The sequence below is a fragment of the Heloderma suspectum genome, chromosome 11, assembly GCF_057233095.1.
Source record: "Heloderma suspectum isolate Gila_16-S chromosome 11, 16-S_ref, whole genome shotgun sequence".
NCBI lineage: Eukaryota > Metazoa > Chordata > Lepidosauria > Squamata > Helodermatidae > Heloderma > Heloderma suspectum.
In genome coordinates this window covers 40,763,458-40,787,322 of record NC_139468.1, presented here as the reverse complement: position 1 = coordinate 40,787,322, position 23,865 = coordinate 40,763,458, and the positions used below count along the sequence as shown (strand labels likewise).

Genomic DNA, 23,865 nt, shown 5'->3' with positions numbered 1-23,865 from the left:
GGGGAACACAATTTATATGGGCCCCACATTGGGATGCAATTATGGATGGTTTTGGTGCCTAGCTCTTAACTTACTTGCAGCCAGGACAAATTTTGCAACCAGAGCAGTAATATGTACATTATTATCAGCCAACGAAATACAAATTTGATCAAGTGGAGGTCAACCGGATAAAGAGCAGAGATGTATTCAAGGAATTTTTGTCTAAGGGAGGTATATAGAGGGCATCGTAGCAAATGATGTTGCATGTCCTCCACTTCCCCTGAGTCACAGATGCAGAGGCTTTGGTGCACGGGAATATTATAAAATCTTCCTTCTAAATAGGTTGAGGGCACACACTGAAAGCACAGAGCTGTAAATGCTCTTCTGAGTGGCGCCAGCGTAAGCTTAGTAAAATACTGCTCCAGCCCGAATGATGTTTGATATATTGGTTACCAAGAAGAGTATGCCATCTGAGAAATTAGAAGTAGGTCCCACTGCTTGGAATCAAGGTGGATCTTTTCTTTAACGAGCTGTCTAACTCTATTAGAGGCATAGTTTAGTGGGGCTCCGATTTTAATCCTGTACGAACGGGGACTCTACTGACAGAATTTGTCCAAGAGCTTTGGGCCAAAGATTGTTGTGGTTCTAGGAAATATTTTTGGGGGAGACGGGTATCACTCATACTAACCAGCTTCAGCCAGTACAGGGCTAGAGCAATATGTGCACCAGTTTGTAAAGAGAGTAGCCCTGTTTCAGCCCTTCAAAAAGGAGCTGGCATGCCTTTGGAGACAACCAACAGAGATGTTAAGAAGGAGTTCTGCACAACGTCCAGAGGGGAGACTTTATTGTAGCCCCAGAACTCTGTGCCACACAGTAATTGTGACACAATCTTCTTCTGGAATACCTCAACTGTAGGAGCAACTAAGCTTCCCCCTTGAATGCGGTTCTTTATCTTTATCCCCTACTGGAATTGGACAGCCCTTCAAATGGAGGACACCATCAAATGGAAGTCTGCCCTCTGTAAAATAGGACACCCTACCAATTACATTGATTGGCATTAGATCCAGGACAATCAAAAGAAACTACTTCCCATAACTTATAATTAACTTATGGAATTCTTATTGTCACGACAGGTGGGGATGATGGGTCCTTGCCTAGGCGGCTTTAAATTTTAAAAGAAGACTAGGCAAATGCACAGAGATGTCTGTCAATGGCTACTAAACATGATGTCTATGTGAAGCCTCCAGGGTGAGAGGCAGTGTACCACTGAATGGCCGAGGAATGATAGTGGGAGAGGGTCGTTGCTTTTGTGTCCTGCTGGGGGCTTCCCACTGGGGCACCTGGTTGGCCACTCTGGGAAATGGGAGGCAGGACTGTATGCACTTTAATATGAGCCAGCAGGGCGCTTTGCATGTTCTTACAACCTTTCGAAGACTGTAGCAAAGCCGTTTGATTTCACAGGCCAAGCGCGGCTCCAAACCTCCATCACGCGAGGAGATGGCCAGAAACACTCTATCGGAGAAGCCGTATCTCTGTGAAAGCTTAAATTAGCCAAACGTATGCATGGAATCCTTGCAAAGCAGAAGCAGGAGGCTATTTTATATGTTATCTCTAGGATTGCTTTACATTACGCCTTTCACTTTAGGTTGCTAGTGAAGTAGACGGGGACATTGTTGGAACAGCTTGGAGGGCCAAACACATGTCTGCGCCAGAGCGAGAGGCAGGGGAACAAGCAGGCTGCAATGGTGAAGAGGCAGAGCAACTCCAGGGGCTCTTGCCAGTGGGCCCCTGCTGGGGTGGGGGCCCTCGGCAGGTGCCCAGCCACAGCTGCCCTTGGCACCGGCCCTGTCAAGCTCAGCAGCTTCCAGCAAGCCTGGGGGTGGCCCCGGCACAAAAGGGATCTATTTGCCTAAGGTGTACAGCTTAAAAACAAACCTCCATGACTCAGGCTGTCTGCACACGAGTGATTTATTGCATGCTCATGATCGGTCACTCACAGAATTTTGCGGGTCCTTCACATGACATCACCAACCTCCAGGACACCTCGCACACATTTCCCCCTTTATCGCGCTTTCAAAAACATCAGCGATAAACTAGTAATAAAAGTTAATGGCGCCATATTGGCAGTGTGTAATGCCAGCTTAGCACCATGGCCTTGCCAAGGAAGGACTTTCGTCAGCTCAGACCATGTGTCTCTCAGTCACCAATCGGAGGGAGAAGAGAGTATTTTTGTGAACCTCCCAGAGGGCTTCAGCTATGGGGCGGTATAGAAATATAATAAATTAAATGAAATGAAATGAGTAAAATGCCTCCCTGCAACGAAGGGACACTGATTTGATTCCCGCCCCTGCCCAGAATCAACTTCCTCTGTTGATTCAGAGCTCCCCATTAAGTTCAGTGGGGCTTACTCCCAAGTAAGTGTGCTGAAGGTTGCAGACTTACAGTGATCTTATGTCTACTCGGAAGTAAGTCCCAAGTAAGTGTGTCTAGGGCTGCAGGGAAACAGTACAGCACAAGTTAAGCGAGGAAAGCAAGACACATCCCAGGGAGGAAGGGAGGTGCTTCCTCCATGCAAGTCACGTGTCTGCTGTGTAAAGAAGTCCATCACTGGAGAGCCAGTGTAGTGTAGTGGCGAGAGTGACGGACTGGGAGCCGGGAGATCCGGGTTGTAGTCCCCACTCGGCCATGGAAGCTCACTGGGTGACTTTGGGCCAGTCACAGACTCTCAGCCCAACCCACCTCACAGGGTTGTTGTTGTGAGGATACAACGGTGAGGAGGAGGATAATGTAAGCCGCCTTGAGCTCCTTGCGAGAGGGAGAAAGGCGGGGTATAAATGCAATCAATCAATCAATAAAATCCTAATCCCGCAAAGAAAGCAAAAGCAGAAAGCCCCAGAAAGGATGCGGATTTTTTTGCTCAGTGTAGGGACACCCTCAGGGTAGGAAGGATCAGCCCTCAGTGGTACCGTCTGGGCAGGACTTTGGGGTAGAAGTTCAGGCTCCTCTCAGCAGGTGGGTCTGAAACGCAGCAAGGTGTGCTTGCCACATTTTGAAGTCAGCAAATACGTGTGATGGCCAACTAAAGAGGAGGGAGTTCTTGTAAGGCAACGAAGTTCAGAGTCTAAAACTCTCTGACTTCATCACTGACAGTCCTATTCCTTACTTTTGTTGGCAACTGGCACAAAAGCAAAAATTAAGAAATGGCCAGGCCAGGTGTCAGCTAAGCAAGGAACCAGAGGCCAAAGACACAGGCATAAGAGTAGGGAGGTGGGACATTGTTAAGGAAAGAAAGGTGCAGAAGGGATGAAATCTGGAGAGGTTTCCGAATGAAATGGAGGTGCAGGATCTGGGGGACAGGGACAGCTGGCAATGCTGGGATGGGCGAAAGGTCTCTGTTGTTAAGGCTAAGCATCCCAAATGAGGCTGTTTAACAAAGCCAACCCATTGACTCCTGCAGGAGACCACAGGTTCTAGTGCAGTGAGAAGATTTTCATGACTCGGCAACCATCAGGTGCTCCAGCAGATAAGATTACGTCAGTGAGCCATTGTGAGTTGCCAGCGAAAGGAGAGTTGGCATTGCTTTTGGCCTTAGGCAATTTGCCAATAGGATCCAAAATGCAGCACCAAATATTTTTTGTTGTTAAATTCCAAATGAATTTGCATGGAATACCACGCTTGTGGCAGCAGGCCAAAGCTGATGGGTGGATCTCCTGGTTTGAATAATGCAAATTGGCGCCTGCCACTGTAAGCAAAAATCGGGAACAGGATGTGGCAGGTGGAGGGGAATGGATCATCGTGCAACCCGGGAGTTGGAAGAGAGCCACTGGCCAACGGATGGTAGTAAGCCTGCACTGCAGGTAGCATCTAGTTGGCTTCTGATGCTGCATTTAAAACCAATGTTCTTCTGGCCCTGTAAGACCCAGAAGTGCTAAAGTGCTGGTTCCACAGTTCCCCTGATGTGTAAACTCTGCACACGGTAGGGCCCAGGAGCACATGCTGACCTTTGAGGCCACAGACAGGACGTCTGCGGGGAGCCTCTCCCGCCAGACCTGCACACCTGCTGAGCTCCTCGGAGGAGGCCCCCTTTGCGTCTCCAGGTTCCCAGACGCGCACTTAGCTGGAGCCAGGGGGAGGGCTTCTTCTGCGGCTGTGCCCAGGCTCTGCTCTGAGACCCCTCCTGAAGGAGGCTCACCTTGCATGTTTCTGTGGCCTTCCACTGGGTTGGTGAAGCCTCCTGCTTTGGGGAGGCTTTGGGGCCATGGTGAGTGGGGGTTTCGCTCTTGGAATTGTCCCAATTTGCTGGAAGCTGCATGCTCAAGGAGTTTTCATGGCTTCTCGCATTTTCTTTATTCTGCTGCTTTTAGTGTTTATTGTTATAATTGTTTTAAGTAGTGGAGGCTGGTGGCACCGATGTCCACGGGGTGGTGAATCTGCTCTGGGTTTCAGTCAGAACTAGTCAGAATTCTAAAGGAGCTATCCAAAGTGCAAAGCAAAGCACTTTGGACAACTCCTTTAGAGTTCTGACTGAAACCCAGAGTGGATTCACCACCCCCCGGACATCGGAGCCATGAGCTTTCTACTGGTTTTAAGTTTACAGGTACTAGCTGGCTTGAGAAAAGGCAGGATAAAACTGTCTTAAATCACAACGAAGTTTGCATACCACCATCCTGCTTTGAGCTGGGCTGGAAATGCTGTAAGGAGAGTTGCCGGACTGTGTATGTGCGTGTGTGTCTGGCCGCAGTCCTTTGCTGGAAGCTGGATATACAGAGTCTGTACCAAGGAATAGGAGAAGCAGTTTGCTGAACTTTTGCTCACCCCCAAAAGGACAGCGAAAGGGATTTCTTCCTTTCCTTTCCTCTGCTTTGCCCATCCCTAATTAGTATCTCAGAGATATCCATGTCAGTATTTTGTAACCTTATTAGAACAAGGAGAGCTTAGCCAGAATTTCTTGGTGTTCCAGAAATTTTATAGTTTACTCTCCCATCCTGTTCATCACGCTGGCCTTTGGAGCCAAGCTGCCTGGGTGTTCTGAGGAGAGGGGGCCAGACTTCATTCTCCAGAGTTAGGTGGACATAAGTCCAATTAGAATTTGACCTACGAAGGCTCGTAGGAGGGTGTCCGAAGGGAGTGGTCTTGCAGGGAGTGGTGGGGGGCAACGACTGTGTAGGCTACCCTGACCACAGATGTCAACCGCTTTGCATGTGAAGCGGTGTTCGAGTCTCAACTTTTGGTCCGTCTAGCTCACTACAGTCTCTGCTCTGTGTTCCAACTGGCACCACCAGGGTCTTTGGTGGGCGGTTTTCCCAGCCCTGGAGATGGGAGGGATTGCATCTGAGCCCTTCTCTAAAAGTGGGTGATGCTATTGCCTGCTGGGCAGCACCACCCCATTCCTCGGTGAAAGGAAATAGATTTCTATCAGCCTATGATCTGTTGTTCTTCTTAGTGTTCCAAGGAAAGGAGAGCAGGGCCAGGCTCCTAAACCCATCTCCCCAGAGCTGGGTGTATATTCAGTGCCCAGATTATGCAGGGAGGGGGAGGCAGTGGTGCCCTGGTGCCCCCACCTTTTTGAAAGCCCTGTTAGGGTACAATCCTAAGCATGTTTAGACAGAAAAAAGTCCTACAACTCCCACCATTCCCCAGGTGAATGCTGGGAGTTGTAGGACTTTTTCTGTCCAAACATTCATAGGATTGTGCCTTTAGCTATTGTTTTTAGAAGGCTGCAGGAGGCAGGGAAAGGCATGATTTGGCTAGACTGGGTGGAGTCGGGGTGGTGAGGTTTCTTGAGTTCATTTCACCCTCCTTAGACTTTCCTCCATAATTTAACTGTGTGTCCATAGGCATGTGCATACCTTGGAAACATAAGCATCATTCACAATGCTAATTTTTAAAATGTATTTCTTTCTTTAAGCAAACAAAAAAATCAGCATTCTTTAAGATTTAGCTTTATATTTTGTCCAAAAAATACCACAAATACTGCTGTAGAGCAAATTATTCTATAGAACATCCAAAAGCATTAGAGCCTCCCTCCCCCTGTACTTCATCTCTGAAGTTTTCATCTGATGACCTTGCCATAAGAGGATTTGGGAGACGCCCTTTCTGGGGGAAGGACTCTGAGAACATAATTTGCATTGTGTGCTTTTCCACTCCCATGCCAGGGGCCATTCAAGACGCCACGGTGCAAGCAGAAAGGAAAGAGGGAGGGCATCTGTACACTAGCCTACAATCCTGCATTTAAAACAGGGCTTTCTGCCTCCGTTTTAAATGCAGGATCACTCCTTTCCCCCCCCTTCCCCCTCCTCCTCCCCTGTATCTAAATCTTCCGTTATCTCTCATCGATCTCGCTCCTCTTCTTGCCGCTTTAACTCTTTTGAGGGAGGGAACTGAAGCAGAACACAGCGGGGTAATTTGATAGCTCATTATCTGCGATCTATTTAAAAACAGAAGGAAGGGCATTTAGTGCAGGAGATGGGTTGGATGATCACGACATCATGTAAAGAGCCCATAAACCTCCATGAGAGAGCAATCTCAATCACAGGCTAAAAGCCCGGTGTGAAGGAGCCCGGAGAGATGCAGAGGCAGCAGAAGTGTGGCAAGGAGAGCGCAGGATCATTTGGAGGGAAATGCACAGAAACAGTGCAAGAGCATGAATGCACACAAGTCCCATTGAAATTAATAGGAGCTGTGGAGGAGCACATCCCATGCTCTTAAGCAAGTCCGACTCATTTCCGTGGACCTACCTTGAGCAGGAGATCCACCTCGTGGATTATGTCCAACAAGAATAACTTCGTCTAAAGCCAAAGAGCAGCAGCAGTGCTGGTGCCAAAGGACTCCAAAATGAGTCTCACGATGCTGCCAGATCCCAAAATCAGTTGGCTCATTGGTTGAAATGAAACTCATCTGTTCGTACTGTTCACCTTTGTAGCGAGCCTGGAGCAATGCACAACCCCATTGCGACCGAGTTCAGAACTGACTGTGAGCATTGGAGCATGCGCAGTCTGCATCCAGCAACACCATTGCTGCGTGTGCACTGGGCTGGTGGGTTGCACCCTTGAATGACCTCAGGTGGCCCCTGCCGCTTCCTTGTCGCTGCTGCAGTTCTGGCGCCATGAAGAGGAGCATCCCGCCAGCCCACCTTCTTCTCTCCCCCATATACCAGCGATTGGCAATGGCACAACAAATCAGGAAGGACGCACATAACACGGTGACATGACAACATCAGAAGAGCCCTGCTGGATCAGACCCAGGGTCCATCTAGTCCACCACTCTGCTCAAACAGCGGCCAACCAGCTGCCCACAGGAAGCCCACAAGCAGGACACGAGTGCAACATCATGCTCCTGCCCATGTTCCCCAGCAACTGGTGTACACAGGCAGACTGCCTCTGATACTGGAGGTCACATAGAGCCATCAAGACTGGCAGCCATGGATGGCCTTCAATCGTGCTGCAGTATGCGACTCCAAACGACAGCTGCTAAGATGCATTTTGATACTGAGCATGCGCAAGAACCCATATACAGGGAACAAGACCTCGTACTAAAGGAGAACTCTCGTTTGAGCTCACATGGATGAATTTGTTATTTTCCGGGAAAGTAACGAATTCACTCAGGGTGATTTTGCCCATCACTAGAAATTACCCAAGCTGCACCTGACATCCTGAAACCCCAGGTCAACCCATCATGTTTTGTATTAAGCCCAGATGTAGATTATCCTTTCATCAGAAAGAAGGATCTCTGCAATTGTTACAGTGGACCAGCTGGTTTTTAGCTCTTGTTTTCCCCATAGTGTAATATATATCCACTGTTCAGCCGAGCTCCAGGCCCACAACCTCCCTCTTCTGTGTGTAGCTGGTGGACTGAATGCTTGAAGAGTAACTCCATAAATCAGTGTGGCGCCTCCGTTTCACAATAAATCTTCTGATAATTCAGAATCAAGGGAAGAAGTCCATGGTGAGAGTTGGATTAAAAAAAAAACATTAAAAAATTAGTTTTACATAATCCACAAGGGGTCACTCACTCTCTTGGCAGAAATAATCTCTTTGAAATTGACTTTAAAAATAACATTAAACATAGATCCATCTCAATGGTTTTCAAGAGAAGTAACTACACTTCTGGCCCCAAAGTGCTTGGATTATACTAAAGCCAAACATCCCGCCTTGAAGAGACAAAGTGAAACTCCTATTTCATGAGCAAAAATAAAAATTAGGCAGCTTGGTTTTAATGGGACTCAAAGTCCAACCTCTTGAGCCACTTTCTAGAAAGACACCATGGCAGAAACCTCAAGAGAGCACCAGCTCAGACGCAGTCAATATTTTAAAAATGTTGGTCTCGGCGTTGGAACTGAAATAAGTCGGAGTTGTAAACTGGCCAGAAAACTTCGGTTATTGGGCGCTACATAAATAATATAAAATAAATAAAGAAAGAAAGATGTGAATGAATAAAGCTCCATATGTATGTATGTATGTATACATATTTTAAACAATAACAGCAACAAAACATTGTAACAATATTGGTTCCCTTCCTCTTCTCTGATAAATTTGTATAACACCCCAGTTTTATTTCCTGGCCAATTTTATTTCAGCCTGGATTATTATCCCCTGTTACAGACAGGCTCCAAGTCAGAAATCGCCCTTTGCCACTACAGCCACCAGTGAGCTCCTGCCTTCAGAGATAGTTAAGCCATTCTGGAGAATGGGGGGCTTTCCCACCCAGCTCCTGCCCTGTTGTTGTTCAGTCGTTCAGTCGTGTCCGACTCTTCATGACCCCATGGACCATAGCACGCCAGGCCTTCCTGTCCTCCGCTGTCTCCCGGAGTGTGCTCAAGTTCACATTCATTGCATTAGGGATGCTATCTAGCCATCTCATCCTCTGCCGTCCCCTTCTCCTTTTGCCTTCAGTCTTTCCCAGCATCAGGGTCTTTTCCAGGGAGTTTTCTCTTCGCATTAGGTGGCCAAAATATTGGAGCTTCAGCTTCAGTATCTGTCCTTCCAATGAGCAGTCAGGGTTGATTTCCTTTAAGATTGACTAATTGGACCTCCTTGCAGTCCAGGGGACTCGTAAGAGTCTTCTCCAGCACCACAGTTCGAAGGCATCAATACTTCGGCGCTCAGCCTTCCTTAGAGTCCAGCTCTCACAGCCATACGTTGCTACTGGGAAAATCATAGCTTTGATTATATGAACCTTTGTCGGCAAGGTGATGTCTCTGCTTCTTACTATGCTATCTAGGTTTGCCATAGCTTTCCTCCCAAGGAGCAAGCATCTTTTAATTTCATGGCTACAGTCACTTTCTGTAGTGATCTTGGAGCCTAAGAAAATAAAATCTGTCACTGCTTCCATTTCTTCCCCTTCTATATGCCAGGAAGTGATGGGGCCAGATGCCATGATCTTAGTTTTTGTAATGTTGAGTTTCAAACCAGCTTTTGCACTCTCCACTTTCACCCTCAACAAGAGGCTCTTTAGATCCTCTTCGCTTTCTGCCATTAGGGTGATATTGTCTGCGTATCTGAGGTTGTTGATAATTCTCCCTACAATCTTAATTCCGACCTGTGATTCATCCAACCCAGCGTTTCTCATGATGTTGTTGTTGTTGTTCAGTCGTTCAGTCGTGTCCGACTCTTCGTGACCCCATGGACCATAGCACGCCAGGCCTTCCTGTCCTGCGCTCTCTCCCGGAGCATCCTCAAGTTCATATTCATTGCATCGGTGATGCTATCTAGCCATCTCATCCTCTGCCGTCTCCTTCTCCTTTTGCCTTCAGTCTTTCCCAGCATCAGGGTCTTTTCCAGGGAGTTTTCTCTTCGCATTAGGTGGCCAAAATATTGGAGCTTCAGCTCCATTATCTGTCCTTCCAATGAGCACTCAGGGTTGATTTCCTTTAGGATGGACTGATTTGACCTCCTTGCAGTCCAGGGGACTCGTAAGAGTCTTCTCCAGCACCACAGTTCGAAAGCATCAATTCTTCGGCGCTCAGCCTTCCTTATAGTCCAGCTCTCACAGCCATACATTACTACTGGGAAAACCATAGCTTTGATTAGACGGACCTTTGTCGGCAAGGTGATGTCTCTGCTTCTTACTATGCTGTCTAGGTTGGCCATAGCTTTCCTCCCAAGGAGCAAGCGTCTTTTAATTTCATGGCTACAGTCACCATCTGCGGTGATCTTGGAGCCCAAGAAAGTAAAATCTGTCACTGCTTCCATTTCTTCCCCTTCTATATGCCAGGAAGTGATGGGGCCAGATGCCATGATCTTCGTTTTTGTAATGTTGAGTTTCAAACCAGCTTTTGCACTCTCCTCTTTCACCCTCAACAAGAGGCTCTTTAGATCCTCTTCGCTTTCTGCCATTAGGGTGGTATCGTCTGCATATCGGAGGTTGTTGATAATTCTCCCAGCAATCTTAATTCCGACCTCTGATTCATCCAACCCGGCATTTCTCATGATGTACTCTGCATATAAGTTAAATAAGCAAGGTGACAATATGCAGCCTTGTCGTACTCCTTTCCCAATTTTGAACCAATCGGTTGTTCCATGTCTGGTTCTTACTGTTGCTTCTTGACCCTCGTACAGGTTTCTCAGGAGACAGGTAAGGCGGTCTGGTACACCCATCTCTTTAAGAATTTGCCACAGTTTGTTGTGATCCACACAATCAAAGGCTTTAGCGTAGTCAATGAAGCAGAAATAGACGTTTTTCTGGAATTCTCTTGCTTTCTCCATGATGCAGCGAATGTTGGCGATTTGATCTCTAGTTCCTCTGACTCTTCTAAACCCAGCTTGTACTTCCGGTAGTTCTCGGTTCGCATGCTGCTGAAGCCTAGCTTGTAGGATTTTGAGCATCACCTTGCTGGCATGTGAAATGAGCGCAATGGTGCGGTAGTTTGAACACTCTTTGGCGTTGCCCTTCTTTGGAATTGGAATGTAAACTGACCTTTTCCAGTCTTGTGGCCACTGCTGAGTGTTCCAAATTTGTTGGCATATTGAGTGCAACACTTTAACAGCATTATCTTTTAGGATTTTAAATAGCTCAGCTGGAATACTGTCATCTCCGCTAGCTTTGTTGTTAGTAATGCTTCCTAAGGCCCACTTGACTTCACTCTCTAGCACTGAGCAGGGGGTTGGACTCGATGGCCTTGTAGGCCCCTTCCAACACTACTATCTATGATTCTACTATTCTATGATTCTATGTCCGGCTCAAGTTCAGTGACCGCACTATCATGGCTATCAGGGACATTAAGATCTTTCCTGTATAGTTCTTCTGTGTATTCTTTCCACCTCTTCTTAATCTCATCTGCTTCTGTTAGGTCCCTGCCTTCTTTGTCCCTTATCATGCCTGTCTTTGCACAAAACGTTCCCTTCAGATCTCCGATTTTCTTGAAAAGATCTCTAGTCTTCCCCATTCTATTGTTTTCCTTGATTTCTTTGCATTGTTCATTTAAGAAGGCCTTCTTGTCTCTCCTTGCTAATCTCTGGAACTCTGCATTCAGTTGGATATATCTTCCCCTTTCTCCCTTGCTTTTCGCTTCCCTTCTTTCCTCAGCTACTTGTAAAGCCTCCTCAGACAGCCACTTTGCTTTCTTGCATTTCTTTTTCTTTGGGATGGATTGAGTTGCTGCCTCCTGAACAATGTTACGGACCTCCGTCCATAGTTCCTCAGGCACTCTGTCTATCAGGTCGAATCCCTTAAATCTATTCCTCATCTCCACTGTATATTCATAAGGGATGTGATTTAAGTCATACCTGAATGATTTAGTGGTTTTCCCTACGTTGTTCAATTTAAGCCAAAATTTTGCAAGAAGCAGCTCATGATCTGAGCCACAGTCAACTCCAGGTCTTCTTTTTACTGACTGTATGGAGCTTCTCCATCTTTGGCTGCAAAGTACATAATCAATCTGATTTCGATATTGACCATCTGGTGATGTCCATGTGTAGAGTTGCCTCTTGTGCTGTTGGAAAAGAGTGTTTGCTATGATCAGTGTGTTCTCTTGGCAAAACTCAATTAGCCTTTGTCCTGCTTCATTTTGTACACCAAGGCCATGCTTGCCTGTTATCTCGGTTATTTCTTGACTTCCCACTTTAGCATTCCAATCCCCTATGATGAAGTGGAGATCTTTTTTTGGTGTTAGCCCTAGAAGGTGTTCCCCTTCATGGATCACTGCCTTGTTGTGGCGAAGGGGCTTGCACAACTCAGTGAAGCCATAAGCTATGCCGTGCAGCACCACCCAAGATGGACAGGTCATGGCAGAGAGTTCTGACAAAATGTGGTCAATGTGGAGAAGGAAATGGCAACCCACTCCAGTATTCTTGCCAAGAAAACCCCATGGAACGTATGACAAGGCTAAAAGATATGATGCCGGAAGATGAGCCCTTCAGGTTGGAAGGTGTCCAATATATTACTGGGGAAGAGCAGAGGGAATTTCCAAGTAGCGCCAGAAAGAGTGAAGCGGCTGGGCCAAAGCCGAAAGGACACTCAGCTGTGGATGTGTCTGGTGGTGAAAAGAAAGTCCGATGCTGTAAAGAACAATATTGTTTAGGAACCTGGAATGTAAGATCAATGAATTAAGGTAAGCTGGAGGTGGTCAAACATGAGATGGCAAGATTGAACATCGACATCTTGGGAATCAGCAAACTACAATGGACAAGCATGGGCAAATTTAATTCAGGTGACCATTATATCTACTACCGTGGGCAAGAATCCCTTAGAAGAAATGGAGTAGCACTCATAGTCAACAAAAAGGTGGGAAAAGGAGTACTGGGGTACAATCTCAAAAACGATAGAATGATCTCAGTACGAATCCAAGGCAAATCATTCAACATCACAGTAATTCAAGTCTATGCCTCAACCACTGAGGCTGAAGAAGCTGAGGTTGATCTGTTCTATGAAGACCTACAACTCCTTCTAGAACTAACACCAAAAAAAATATGTCCCCTTCATCATAGGGGATTGGAATGCTAAAGTGGGAATTCAAGAAATCACCGGGATAACAGGCAAGCATGGCCTTGGTGTACAAAATGAAGCAGGACAAAGGCTCATAGAGTTTCGCCAAGAGAACACGCTGATCATAGCAAACACTCTTTTCCAACAGAACAAGAGGCGACTCTACACATGGACATCACCAGATGGTCAATATCGAAATTAGATTGATCAAGGGAACGTTTTGTGCAAAGACGAGCATGATAAAGGACAAAGAAGGCAGGGACCTAACAGAAGCAGATGAGATTTAGAAGAGGTGGAAAGAATACAAAGAAGAACTATACAGGAAAGATCTTAATGTCCCTGATAGCCATGATAGTGCGGTCACTGAACTTGAGCCGGACATCCTAGAGAGTGAAGTCAAGTGGACCTTAGGAAGCATTTCTAACAACAAAGCTAGCGGAGATGACAGTATTCCAGCTGAGCTATTTAAAATCCTAAAAGATAATGCTGTTAAAGTGTTGCTCTCAATATGCCACCAAATTTGGAACACTCGACAGTGGCCACAAGACTGGAAAAGGTCAGTTTACATTCCAATTCCAAAGAAGGGCAATGCCAAAGAGTGTTCAAACTACCGTACAATTGCGCTCATTTCACATGCCAGCAAGGTGATGCTCAAAATCCTACAAGCTAGGCTTCAGCAGTATGCGAACCGAGAACTACCAGAAGTACAAGCTGGGTTTCGAAGAGTCAGAGGAACTAGAGATCAAATCGCCAACATTCGCTGCATCATGGAGAAAGCAAGAGAATTCCAGAAAAAGTCTATTTCTGCTTCATTGACTACGCTAAAGCCTTTGATTGTGTGGATCACAACAAACTGTGGCAAATTCTTAAAGAGATGGCAGTACCAGACCACCTTACCTGTCTCCTGAGAAACCTGTACGAGGGACAAGAAGCAACAGTAAGAACAGGACATGGAACAACCGATTGGTTCAAAATTGGGAAAGGAGTACGACAATGCTGCATATTGTCGCTCTGCTTATTTAACTTATATGCAGAGTCCATCATGAGAAATGCCGGGTTGGACGAACACAGGTCGGAATTAAGATTGCCAGGAGAATTATCGACAACCTCAGATACGCAGATGATACCACACTGATGGCAGAAAGTGAAGAGGATCTAAAGAGCCTCTTGTTGAGGGTGAAAGTGGAGAGTGCAAAAGCTGGTTTGAAACTCAACATTAAACATACTAAGATCATGGCATCTGGCCCCATCACTTCCTGGCATATAGAAGGGGAAGAAATGGAAGCAGTGACAGATTTTATTTTCTTAGGCTCCAAGATCACCGCAGACGGTAACTGTAGCCATGAAATTAAAAGACGCTTGCTCCTTGGGAGGAAAGCTATGGCAAACCTAGACAGCATAGTAAGAAGCAGAGACATCACCTTGCCGACAAAGGTTCATATAATCAAAGCTATGGTTTTCCCAGTAGCAACGTATGGCTGTGAGAGCTGGACTATAAGGAAGGCCGAGGACCGAAGAATTGATGCCTTCGAACTGTGGTGCTGGAGAAGACTCTTATGAGTCCCCTGGACTGCAAGGAGGTCAAATCAGTCCATCCTAAAGGAAATCAACCCTGAGAGCTCATTGGAAGGACAGATACTGAAGCTGAAGCTCAGACATTTTGGTCACCTAATGTGAAGAGCAAACTCCCTGGAAAAGACCCTCATGCTGGGAAAGATTGAAGGCAAAAGGAGAAGGGGACGGCAGAGGATGAGATGGCTAGATAGCATCACCAGTGCAATGAATATGAATTTGAGCACGCTCCGGGGGAGAGTGCAGGACAGGAAGGCCTGGCGTGCTGTGGTCCATGGGGTCATGAAGAGTCGGACACGACTTAATGACTGAGCAACAACAACAACTAGAAGGTGTTGTAGGTCTTCATAGGACAGTTCTATGCATGGAAAGGAGGGAACTGCCCTTTCCTACTTCCCTTTTATAGGGGCAGCTGGAAGGATGGCGCCAAAGAAATCAGGGACACACCGTTGGGGAGGGTTCCCTCAGTCTGCTTTCCATCCCCACCCCAAAAGCTAAAAAATGGCTTACAAATATTAGCATGAAATAAAGGTTTCACTTGAGCCTGTTAGGAAGGGGCTGGTCAGGGAGGCTGCTTTGCACGCATTAGGTCCCAGGTTCGATCCCTGGCATCTCCATGTAGGGTTGGGAAAGGCTCCTGCCTAAAACTCTGGAGAGCTGCTTCTGCCAGTCAGTGTTACTGGGTTAGATGGACCGAGGGTCTGACTCAGGATAAGGCAGCTTCCATGAGCACTGCCAATGTGGTGGAATCCTCTGAATGCCCCTTTCTCCATATCTCTGAAGGGTCCCTTGTTAGAAGCGCCCATTTAAAAAAGACATTTCGTTTTTCAGCTCTTGATTTAGCAAAAGGACTTGGCAAACAAACCCAGTTTCATGGGGTATGAAATTGCAAACATGGGCACATCAAATGAGTAATCTTCATGCAGACAATTTTTTTCCAGGTTTCTGAGAAGGAAGCACAGATATCTCTTCCCTTCATCTCTTTCTCCTGTGTACTGAGATCATTTGTCACAGAGCAGACTCAATATTTCCCTGTATCAGGCCAACCTGAGGCTGTTGTCTTATGGATGCAAAAGGATGTTTTCAAAGTCACAGGCCAGGCGCCAAGGCCAACTTTCAAATAAAATATGGAGGACGTGTTCAAGTCATAGTGAAGCCCTTTTAACTCCCATTGATTTTGATGGGAGAGGGAAGCATGTGCTAAGCTGCATCCCATTGTGCTCAGTGGACTTAAAAGTGCTTCCCTGCTGGATCATGCCTAGTGGGGACAATTTACTGGGAAGTCCCTCTGCACTCTGCACAAGCCTCCCTGAAATGAATGCGGGCTGGCTAAGCGTACAGTTAACACACAGTCTAGTGAGGATTCTGCTCTTGCAGGGTTTTCCAAACCTTGCGCTTCCAAGGAACTCTTTCCTCATCAGAATGGGCCCTGCTAAGGACAGCCGTAGCGTTTGGCAGGGCGAGGTGGCTGCCTCAGGTGTGGAGGCCTGGGGCTGGGGAGCAGGGTGAGGGTTTGGAGGACAGCGCTCCATGCGCCCCGCAGCCGGTCCGGCACTCCTCAGCTAACCTGCTGCCCTCAGATATGGTGAAAGCTGTTGTCCCGTTGACTGCGTTACCGTAAGATTCAACTGCCAAGCTGTTCAGTTTCCATACATGGACAAGTGTGTGTGTGTGTGTGTGTGTTCTTGTGTGCGTACACCATCTTGTCCTTTGCCTCGGGCAACAAAGCATCTTGGGCTGGCCCCGGCTGAACCCCTCTGTAGTGTATCTGCTGTGGAAGGCCTCTGTGCTGGTTGCGGAAGGTTCTAGAGCATCCTGCTGATTCAGGTTAGTCAGACCTGTTAAGCGTCATGGGTACCAATCATGAATTCAGTGCACATCCTGGGGGAGCAAACCCAACACTCCTTTGTGGTGGGGCACTGCAGGGCAAGACTGACTGTGGTGAGCCAAGCTGCCTCGTAGGGTGGCCAACTATCCTCTTTTACAGGGGACAGTCCTCCATCTGAAGGGCTGCCAGAGGACCATCCTCCATTTGAAGGCATCTTCTATTTGAAGGACCGTCTGGTCCAAGTCCAGTTTAAAAATAAGGAAGCGTAAATACTGCTGCCCATCACCAGTTACCACCTGGGCGGCAGATTGAACAGGCCATGTGGTCGCAGCCTTCCACACTGTGGTGAGATGTCCTGTATTTCTATTTGAAATTATTATAATAATTTCTAAATTTACAGTTATACATATAAATCAGGGTATGCATATTTTTTGCAAATTGGTATCACCATTTGTCCTCTTTTCTGGTGATGTATTTCCTCTTTGGGGGGAATTTGTAAGTGGACTTTCCTCCAATGGGCTTCCGAGGTAAACCCCAGAGATTCTTGGAAGGAAGCCTAAAGAGCGTGGTGTTGTCACCGCTGTCATTTCATCAAACTGTATAGCAAGACACATTGTGGGGTGCAGTTGTTGCTTTTGTTTTCAGTTTTTGTTTTGCAGTTTATCACAGTTGCTAAAAAGATTCATACCATGTAGACCTTTGTGACTGAATTCCACCAGAGCTGTCCAGACTACACCAGGTAATTCCAGCTGCTTGCAAAAGTGAGTAGAGCCTCCATTCAATGCATTTACTTCTGCACAGCACTCCCTGGTTTGCCCACAGTTTGGAAGCTCATAAGATAAGAAGCGCCTCTCAGCAGGAATGTATCAGGAAAATGGACTTGAGGGCAAAGATGGTAATCAGGGGTGATAGTTGGAAGCCACCTGCTTATGGCTCGTGTTTTGAAGTGTGTGTGTGTGTGTGTGTGTGTGTGTGGAGGGGGAATATTAAGAAAGCAGGAATCCTGGAGCCATTTGCCAACAAATCATCACACTGCCAGAGCTGTTCTGAGTACACAAGCAACAGAAGCAGCTTTCACCCCATCCCTGAAGTCCCACGCCTGTTGACTGTCTGCCTGCTGTGAACCTGTTAAAGGTACTGATCCTCTGATTCAAAATAACGTGGCAACCTTATGGTCAAGTGATCCTCAGAAAGTTTCCAGTTGGTCTTTGCTCCTAAACAGTGGCATTAGTAGGTCTGGGCCCGAGCCCCAAATCTTTTTCAAAGGGCCCTGGATCTATTCCATTGACTGTTCATTGGAGCTAAGAGAAAGGCTTTTCCTCAGCTTAATCACCATGCAGGGGGCAATTTTCAAGGAGGACAGCAGCTGGGGAGGGAAGGATTAACTCTCCCCTTCCCACATGCTGCCCTAACCTCCCCCTAAATCTTCCCATGCATGGCAATTAGGCTTGGGGATAAAAAAAAAACACACATTTTCCCATGAGTTTCAGATAATATGGATCAGGGTGCAAATCAGTTGAATACTTTATCTTATTTGAGATGATTGGGACAAGAAATCAACTGGCTGGCTTTGTCTCCTGTGAAATTCAAATACATCCTAGTCATTAGTTCTAAATTTGCATAGCTATAAACTAGCATATGAAGATTTTAGGGAGATGTGTGTCCTAATGGCCTGGACCCCGAATCTTTTAATTGCCTTGCAGTGCCCCTGTCCCTAAAAGAGCCCCCTTCATCCTACCAGAATTCTTTAGCCAAGTAAGTAATTGATTTGCAGTGGCCAGACCCCAACAACAACAACAATTCTGCCCAGCTGAGGCCGGTGCCTCTGACGTCAGTGGGGCGGTGAATCTGCTCCAGGTTTCAGTCTGAACCTGTCAGAACTCTAAAGGAGCTATCCAAGGTGCATGTCTTGGATAGCTCCTTTGGAGTTCTGACTGGTTCTGATTGAAACCCAGAGCAGATTCACCGCCCCACTGACGTCAGAGGCACCGGCCTCCGCTGGCCTTCTCCCTCTGACCACCTTGCTGGGCCAGAGTCAGACCAAGGCTCATCTGGTCGAGCATTCTGACCCCGGCAACAGCCAGACAGATGAATTTGGGAAGCAGCAGCAGTGTTCGTATTCATTTTGAAACCACATTGCAGAGCCTCAGAATTATGTATATATTGTATGCATAAATACACACACACACACACACACACACACAGTGTTCCAAACTCTCAAAGGGAGGGTAAGAACTTCCTCCTGCCCCCTCCTTGTTGTCTTGATGACGGCAAGCCAACCCAGGCAGATGAGCCAGGTTAATGTAGTACAAAGGGGTGCAGAATTGCCCACTTCTGTTCTTTTCCTCCTTCCCTGTGCTTTCTTGCAGAAGCAGACAAAACCAAAACCACTTGAATCTTTTCACTCCTTCAGCAGAAATGCCTGCAGTCTGCACAGACAAACTGAGGGGCCAGCCCTACCATTGGGTAAGCACAGTGAGGCTGCTGCCTCGAGCAGCTGATGTGGGGTGCCATGACAGGGCAGCTATTCCTGCCAGGAATGGGGCAAAGCACTAGCGGGGTTTTCTGCCTCATGTTCCCAAATAACAGGACTGGCCTTGGGTTCTCTACACCTTGTCTTTGGATGGTGCCATTTGCTGGTTTGCCTCATGCAGCAAAATGCCCTGGCAGGGGCAACAGTGGCACCAAAGAGGGGGAAAAATGCCTCCAGATACTTTCTCCCACTCAGTCTTTGGTTTGAGACATGCTGGACACACTAGGACAGCTTTCTGCAACTCGGTGCCCTCTAGATGTGTTGGACTGCAACTCCCATCGTTCCCAGCCAGCATGCTGGATGGAAGTTGCTATCCACCACAACTGGATGGCACCAGTTTGGGGACGGCAGGCCTAGGACCTGCTACCATCTGTCCCAGTTAGTCCTCTGCTGAATAACCCCGATTTCTCCTATGTTTGTGTTTAAGCATGCAAAAGACTTCCTACCTTGTAGGGAGACCCTTAACTCTTATCCCTGTCTAGGAATTCTCACGTGGCTGGCAACACTGCTGGGGAGCAGGACAGGAAGGGGTGGGTCTTTCTTTCCCGGGCTGCTTGCCTCCAGCATCTGGTATCAGGGAGGGGCCATAAGTCAGTGTGACAGAGCACATGCTTGGCATGCAGAAGGTCCCAGGTTCGATCCCCGGCTCCTCCAAATAGGGCGAGGAAAGAATCCTGCCTGGAACCCTCGAGCGCTTCTGCCAGTCAGTACTAGTTCCCCTCAACTCAGCACTGGTTAGGCCTCACCTGGAGTACTGTGTCCAGTTCTGGGCACCACACTTTTAAGAAGGATGCAGACAAGCTGGAGAGGATTCAGAGGAGGGCAACAAAGATGATCAGGGGACTGGAAACAAAGCCCTATGAGGAGAGGCTGAAAGAACTGGGCCTGTTTAGCCTTGAGAAGAGAAGACTGAGGGGAGATAGGGTAGCGCTCTTCAAGTCCTTGAAAGGTTGTCCCAGAGAGGAAGGCAGGATCTCTTCTCTATCATCCCAGAGTGCAGGACACGGAATACTGGGCTCAAGTGACAGGAAGCCAGATTCCGGCTGAACATCAGGAAAAACTTCCTGACTGTTGGAGCAATACGACAATGGAACCGATTCCCTAGGGAGGTGGTGGGCTCTCCCACACTGGAGGCGTTCAAGATGACATCCCTGACAGCCATCTGTCAGCGATGCTCTGACTTGAATTCCTGCACTGAGCACGGGGTTGGACTCGATGGTCTTATAGGCCCCTTCCAACCCTATTATTCTATGTTTCTATGATTCTGTGCTACTGTACATGAAGGTTTCTAGGTAATCTAGCTACCAGGGCTAATGGCGGTTGATGGGCCTGCCTCCCTGAACTCATCTGGTCCCATTTTAAAGTCTCCTATGTTAGTGGCACACACCATGCCACACCACACCATGTGTCAGCAAATTCTGAGAGTGATGGAGTTACTTCCCTCTAGGGACTTTTTGCCAGTCAGCTTCACTGGACAGACCCAAGTTCGAATTGCAAGTTCTTTGCGTCGTACAGGACACGCCAACACCATCTTCCAGGAGTGTGGCTGCAACCCTGTGAAGGTCTTCCTTTGGGCTCTGCTGCTTGGTCCACAACAGCAGCCTGGTCCTTGAAGGGGATTCTGCAGGACCAGGCTCATTTCTACACATATGCCAAAGAAGCAACAGCTTCACCGCTTTCATAAATCTGCAGTTATCTCTGAGGTAACACCAACACATCCTCTGGGCAATAAATAAGAGCTTCCCGATGGTTAAAAAGTCTGAGGTGTTCAAACACATGTTTGAATGGCTCGGTGATCTTCATTTTGTGGGCTGAACAAAGAAGAAATGGAGGAAGGGAAAGGAATCCATTTCTAGTGGCTCTGGTGTCAGTAGGGTGGTGAACCCACTCCAGGTTTCAGTCAGAACTTTAAAGGAGCTCTCCAAGGTGCTTTAGAGTTCTGACTGGTCCTGACTGAAACCTGGAGTGGATTCACTGCCCCACTGACATCAGAACCACTACCCTCCACTGCCCATTTCTGGAAAACTGGCCCATCTGTTTTTCTGACCCTTTGATAAATTCAGAAAGGAGTGCTCCTTTCATTACAAACCATCTGAGGTACAACAGCCTTTGTAACTGGGTTGTGGTTTCCACAACTAGGAGCTGGGAGATCCGGGTTCTAGTCCCCACTTGGCCATGGAAGCTCACTGGGTGACTTTGGGCCAGTCACAGACTCTCAGCCCAACCCACCTCACAGGGTTGTTGTTGTGAGGATGAAATGGAGAGGAGGAGGATAATGTAAGCCGCCTTGGGTTCCTTGCAAGAGGAAAAAAGGCGGGGTATAAATGCAATAAATAAATAAAAATAAAATTTCCATCCCAAAGCTTAGTTTTACTACAGTATCAAATAACACTCAAACGCCAAAAAGCGACAGACAGAGTGTGCATGTTTGCTGGAGGAAAATCCAAAAGGTTTCAGATGTTGCAACAGAAGCTCAGTTCTTCTCATTGGGCAACAGCAGATTTCCCAGCCACCCTCTTTGTAGAAATGTGATTTTGATGGATCCGTATTTATAAACTAAACTGGCAAGCAAAATTAATTATTTCCAATGCACTGCTAAAGCCCAGAGAGATTTACCTTAAAACTGCAGTAACCTGTTCTCCCCCCATCCCTGCCTGATCCTAACATTAAAGTGTCACAGCTTACAGAGGCATCATCACCCAATAGACAGGCCTGTGTGTCCTTGAAGAAATGTCAGTTCTGGACCAACACAACCCAAATTCCACCACCAGAAAAGCAATATAATTAATGCAGATTAAGAAAATGTAGTAGATTCCACACACACAACTGATTATGCCTTTTTTGCACCATGTATTCTTTTTCTCCTCTTCGTGGATCACTGCCTTGTTGTGGCGAAGGGGCTTGCATAACTCAATGAAGCCATAAGCTATGCCGTGCAGGGCCACCCAAGATGGACAGGTCATGGCAGAGAGTTCTGACAAAATGTGATCCACTGGAGAAGGAAATGGCAACCCACTCCAGTATTCTTGCCAAGAAAACCCCATGGAACGTATCACAAGGCTAAAAGATATGACGCCGGAAGATGAGCCCCTCAGGTTGGAAGGTGTCCAATATATTACTGGGGAAGAGCAGAGGGAATTTCCAAGTAGCGCCAGAAAGAGTGAAGCGGCTGGGCCAAAGCTGAAAGGACACTCAGCTGTGGATGTGTCTGGTGGTGAAAAGAAAGTCCGATGCTGTAAAGAACAATATTGTTTAGGAACCTGGAATGTAAGATCAATGAATCAAGGTAAGCTGAAGGTGGTCAAACATGAGATGGCAAGATTGAACATCGACATCTTGGGAATCAGCGAACTACAATGGACAAACATGGGTGAATTTAATTCAGGTGACCATTATATCTACTACCGTGGGCAAGAATCCCTTCGAAGAAATGGAGTAGCACTCATAGTCAACAAAAGGGTGAGAAAAGCAGGACTGGGGTACAATCTCAAAAACAATAGAATGATCTCAGTACGAATCCAAGGCAAACCATTCAACATCACAGTAATTCAAGTCTGTGCCTCAACCACTGAGGCCGAAGAAGCTGAGGTTGATCGGTTCTATGAAGACCTACAACACGTTCTAGAACTAACATCAAAAAAAGATGTCCTCTTCATCATAGGGGATTGGAATGCTAAAGTGGGAAGTCAAGAAATCACCGGGATAACAGGCAAGCATGGCCTTGGTGTACAAAATGAAGCAGGACAAAGGCTCATAGAGTTTTGTCAAGAGAACAAGCTGATCATAGCAAACACTCTTTTCCAACAGAACAAGAGGCGACTCTACACATGGACATCACCAGATGGTCAATATCGAAATCAGATTGATTATGTCCTTTGCAGCCAAAGATGGAGAAGCTCTATACAATCAGTAAAAACAAGACCTGGAGCTGACTGTGGCTCAGATCATGAGCTGCTTCTTGCAAAATTTTGGCTTAAATTGAAGAACGTAGGGAAAACCACTAAACCATTCAGGTATGACCTAAATCACATCCCTTATGAATATACAGTGGAGATGAGGAATAGATTTAAGGGATTCGACCTGATAGACAGAGTGCCTGAGGAACTATGGACGGAGGTCCGTAACATTGTTCAGGAGGCAGCAACTCAGTCCATCCCAAAGAAAAAGAAATGCAAGAAAGCAAAGTGGCTGTCTGAGGAGGCTTTACAAATAGCTGAGGAAAGAAGGGAAGTGAAAAGCAAGGGAGAAAGGGGAAGATATATCCAACTGAATGCAGACTTCCAGAGAATAGCAAGGAGAGAGAAGAAGGCCTTCTTAAATGAACAATGCAAAGAAATCGAGGAAAACAATAGAATGGGAAAGACTAGAGATCTCTTCAAGAAAATTGGAGATATCAAGGGAACATTTTGTGCCAAGACAGGCATGATAAAGGACAAAGAAGGCAGGGACCTAACAGAAGCAGATGAGATTAAGAAGAGGTAGAAAGAATACACAGAAGAACTATACAGGAAAGGTCTTAATGTCCCTGATAGCCATGATAGTGCGGTCACTGAACTTGAGCCAGACATAGAATCATAGAATAGTAGAATCATAGATAGTAGTGTTGGAAGGGGCCTACAAGGCCATCGAGTCCAACCCCCTGCTCAGTGCTAGAGAGTGAAGTCAAGTGGGCCTTAGGAAGCATTACTAACAACAAAGCTAGCGGAGATTGCAGTATTCCAGCTGAGCTATTTAAGATCCTAAAAGATGATGCTGTTAAAGTGCTGCACTCAATATGCCAACAAATTTGGAACGCTCAACAGAGGCCACAAGACTGGAAAAGGTCAGTTTACATTCCAATTCCAAAGAAGGGCAATGCCAAAGAGTGTTCAAACTACCGTATAATTGCGCTTATTTCACATGCCAGCAAGGTTATGCTCAAAATCCTACAAGCTAGGCTTCAGCAGCTTGTGAACCGAGAACTACCAGAAGTACAGGCTGGGTTTCGAAGAGGCAGAGGAACTAGAGATCAAGTGGCCAACATTTGTTGGAT

General features: G+C 46.8%; 1 protein-coding gene across 1 annotated transcript in view; it reads left to right on the top strand.

Annotated features, from left to right (window-relative positions):
• The window catches only part of LOC146337301 (uncharacterized), a 60,197-nt gene that overhangs the window by 1,854 nt on the left and 34,478 nt on the right, over positions 1 to 23,865 (top strand). The window contains exon 2 of the mRNA XM_084817505.1: positions 18,670 to 18,766. Coding sequence (XP_084673631.1) covers positions 18,670 to 18,766 — 97 coding nt within the window. The remainder of the gene's footprint in view (positions 1 to 18,669; positions 18,767 to 23,865) is intronic.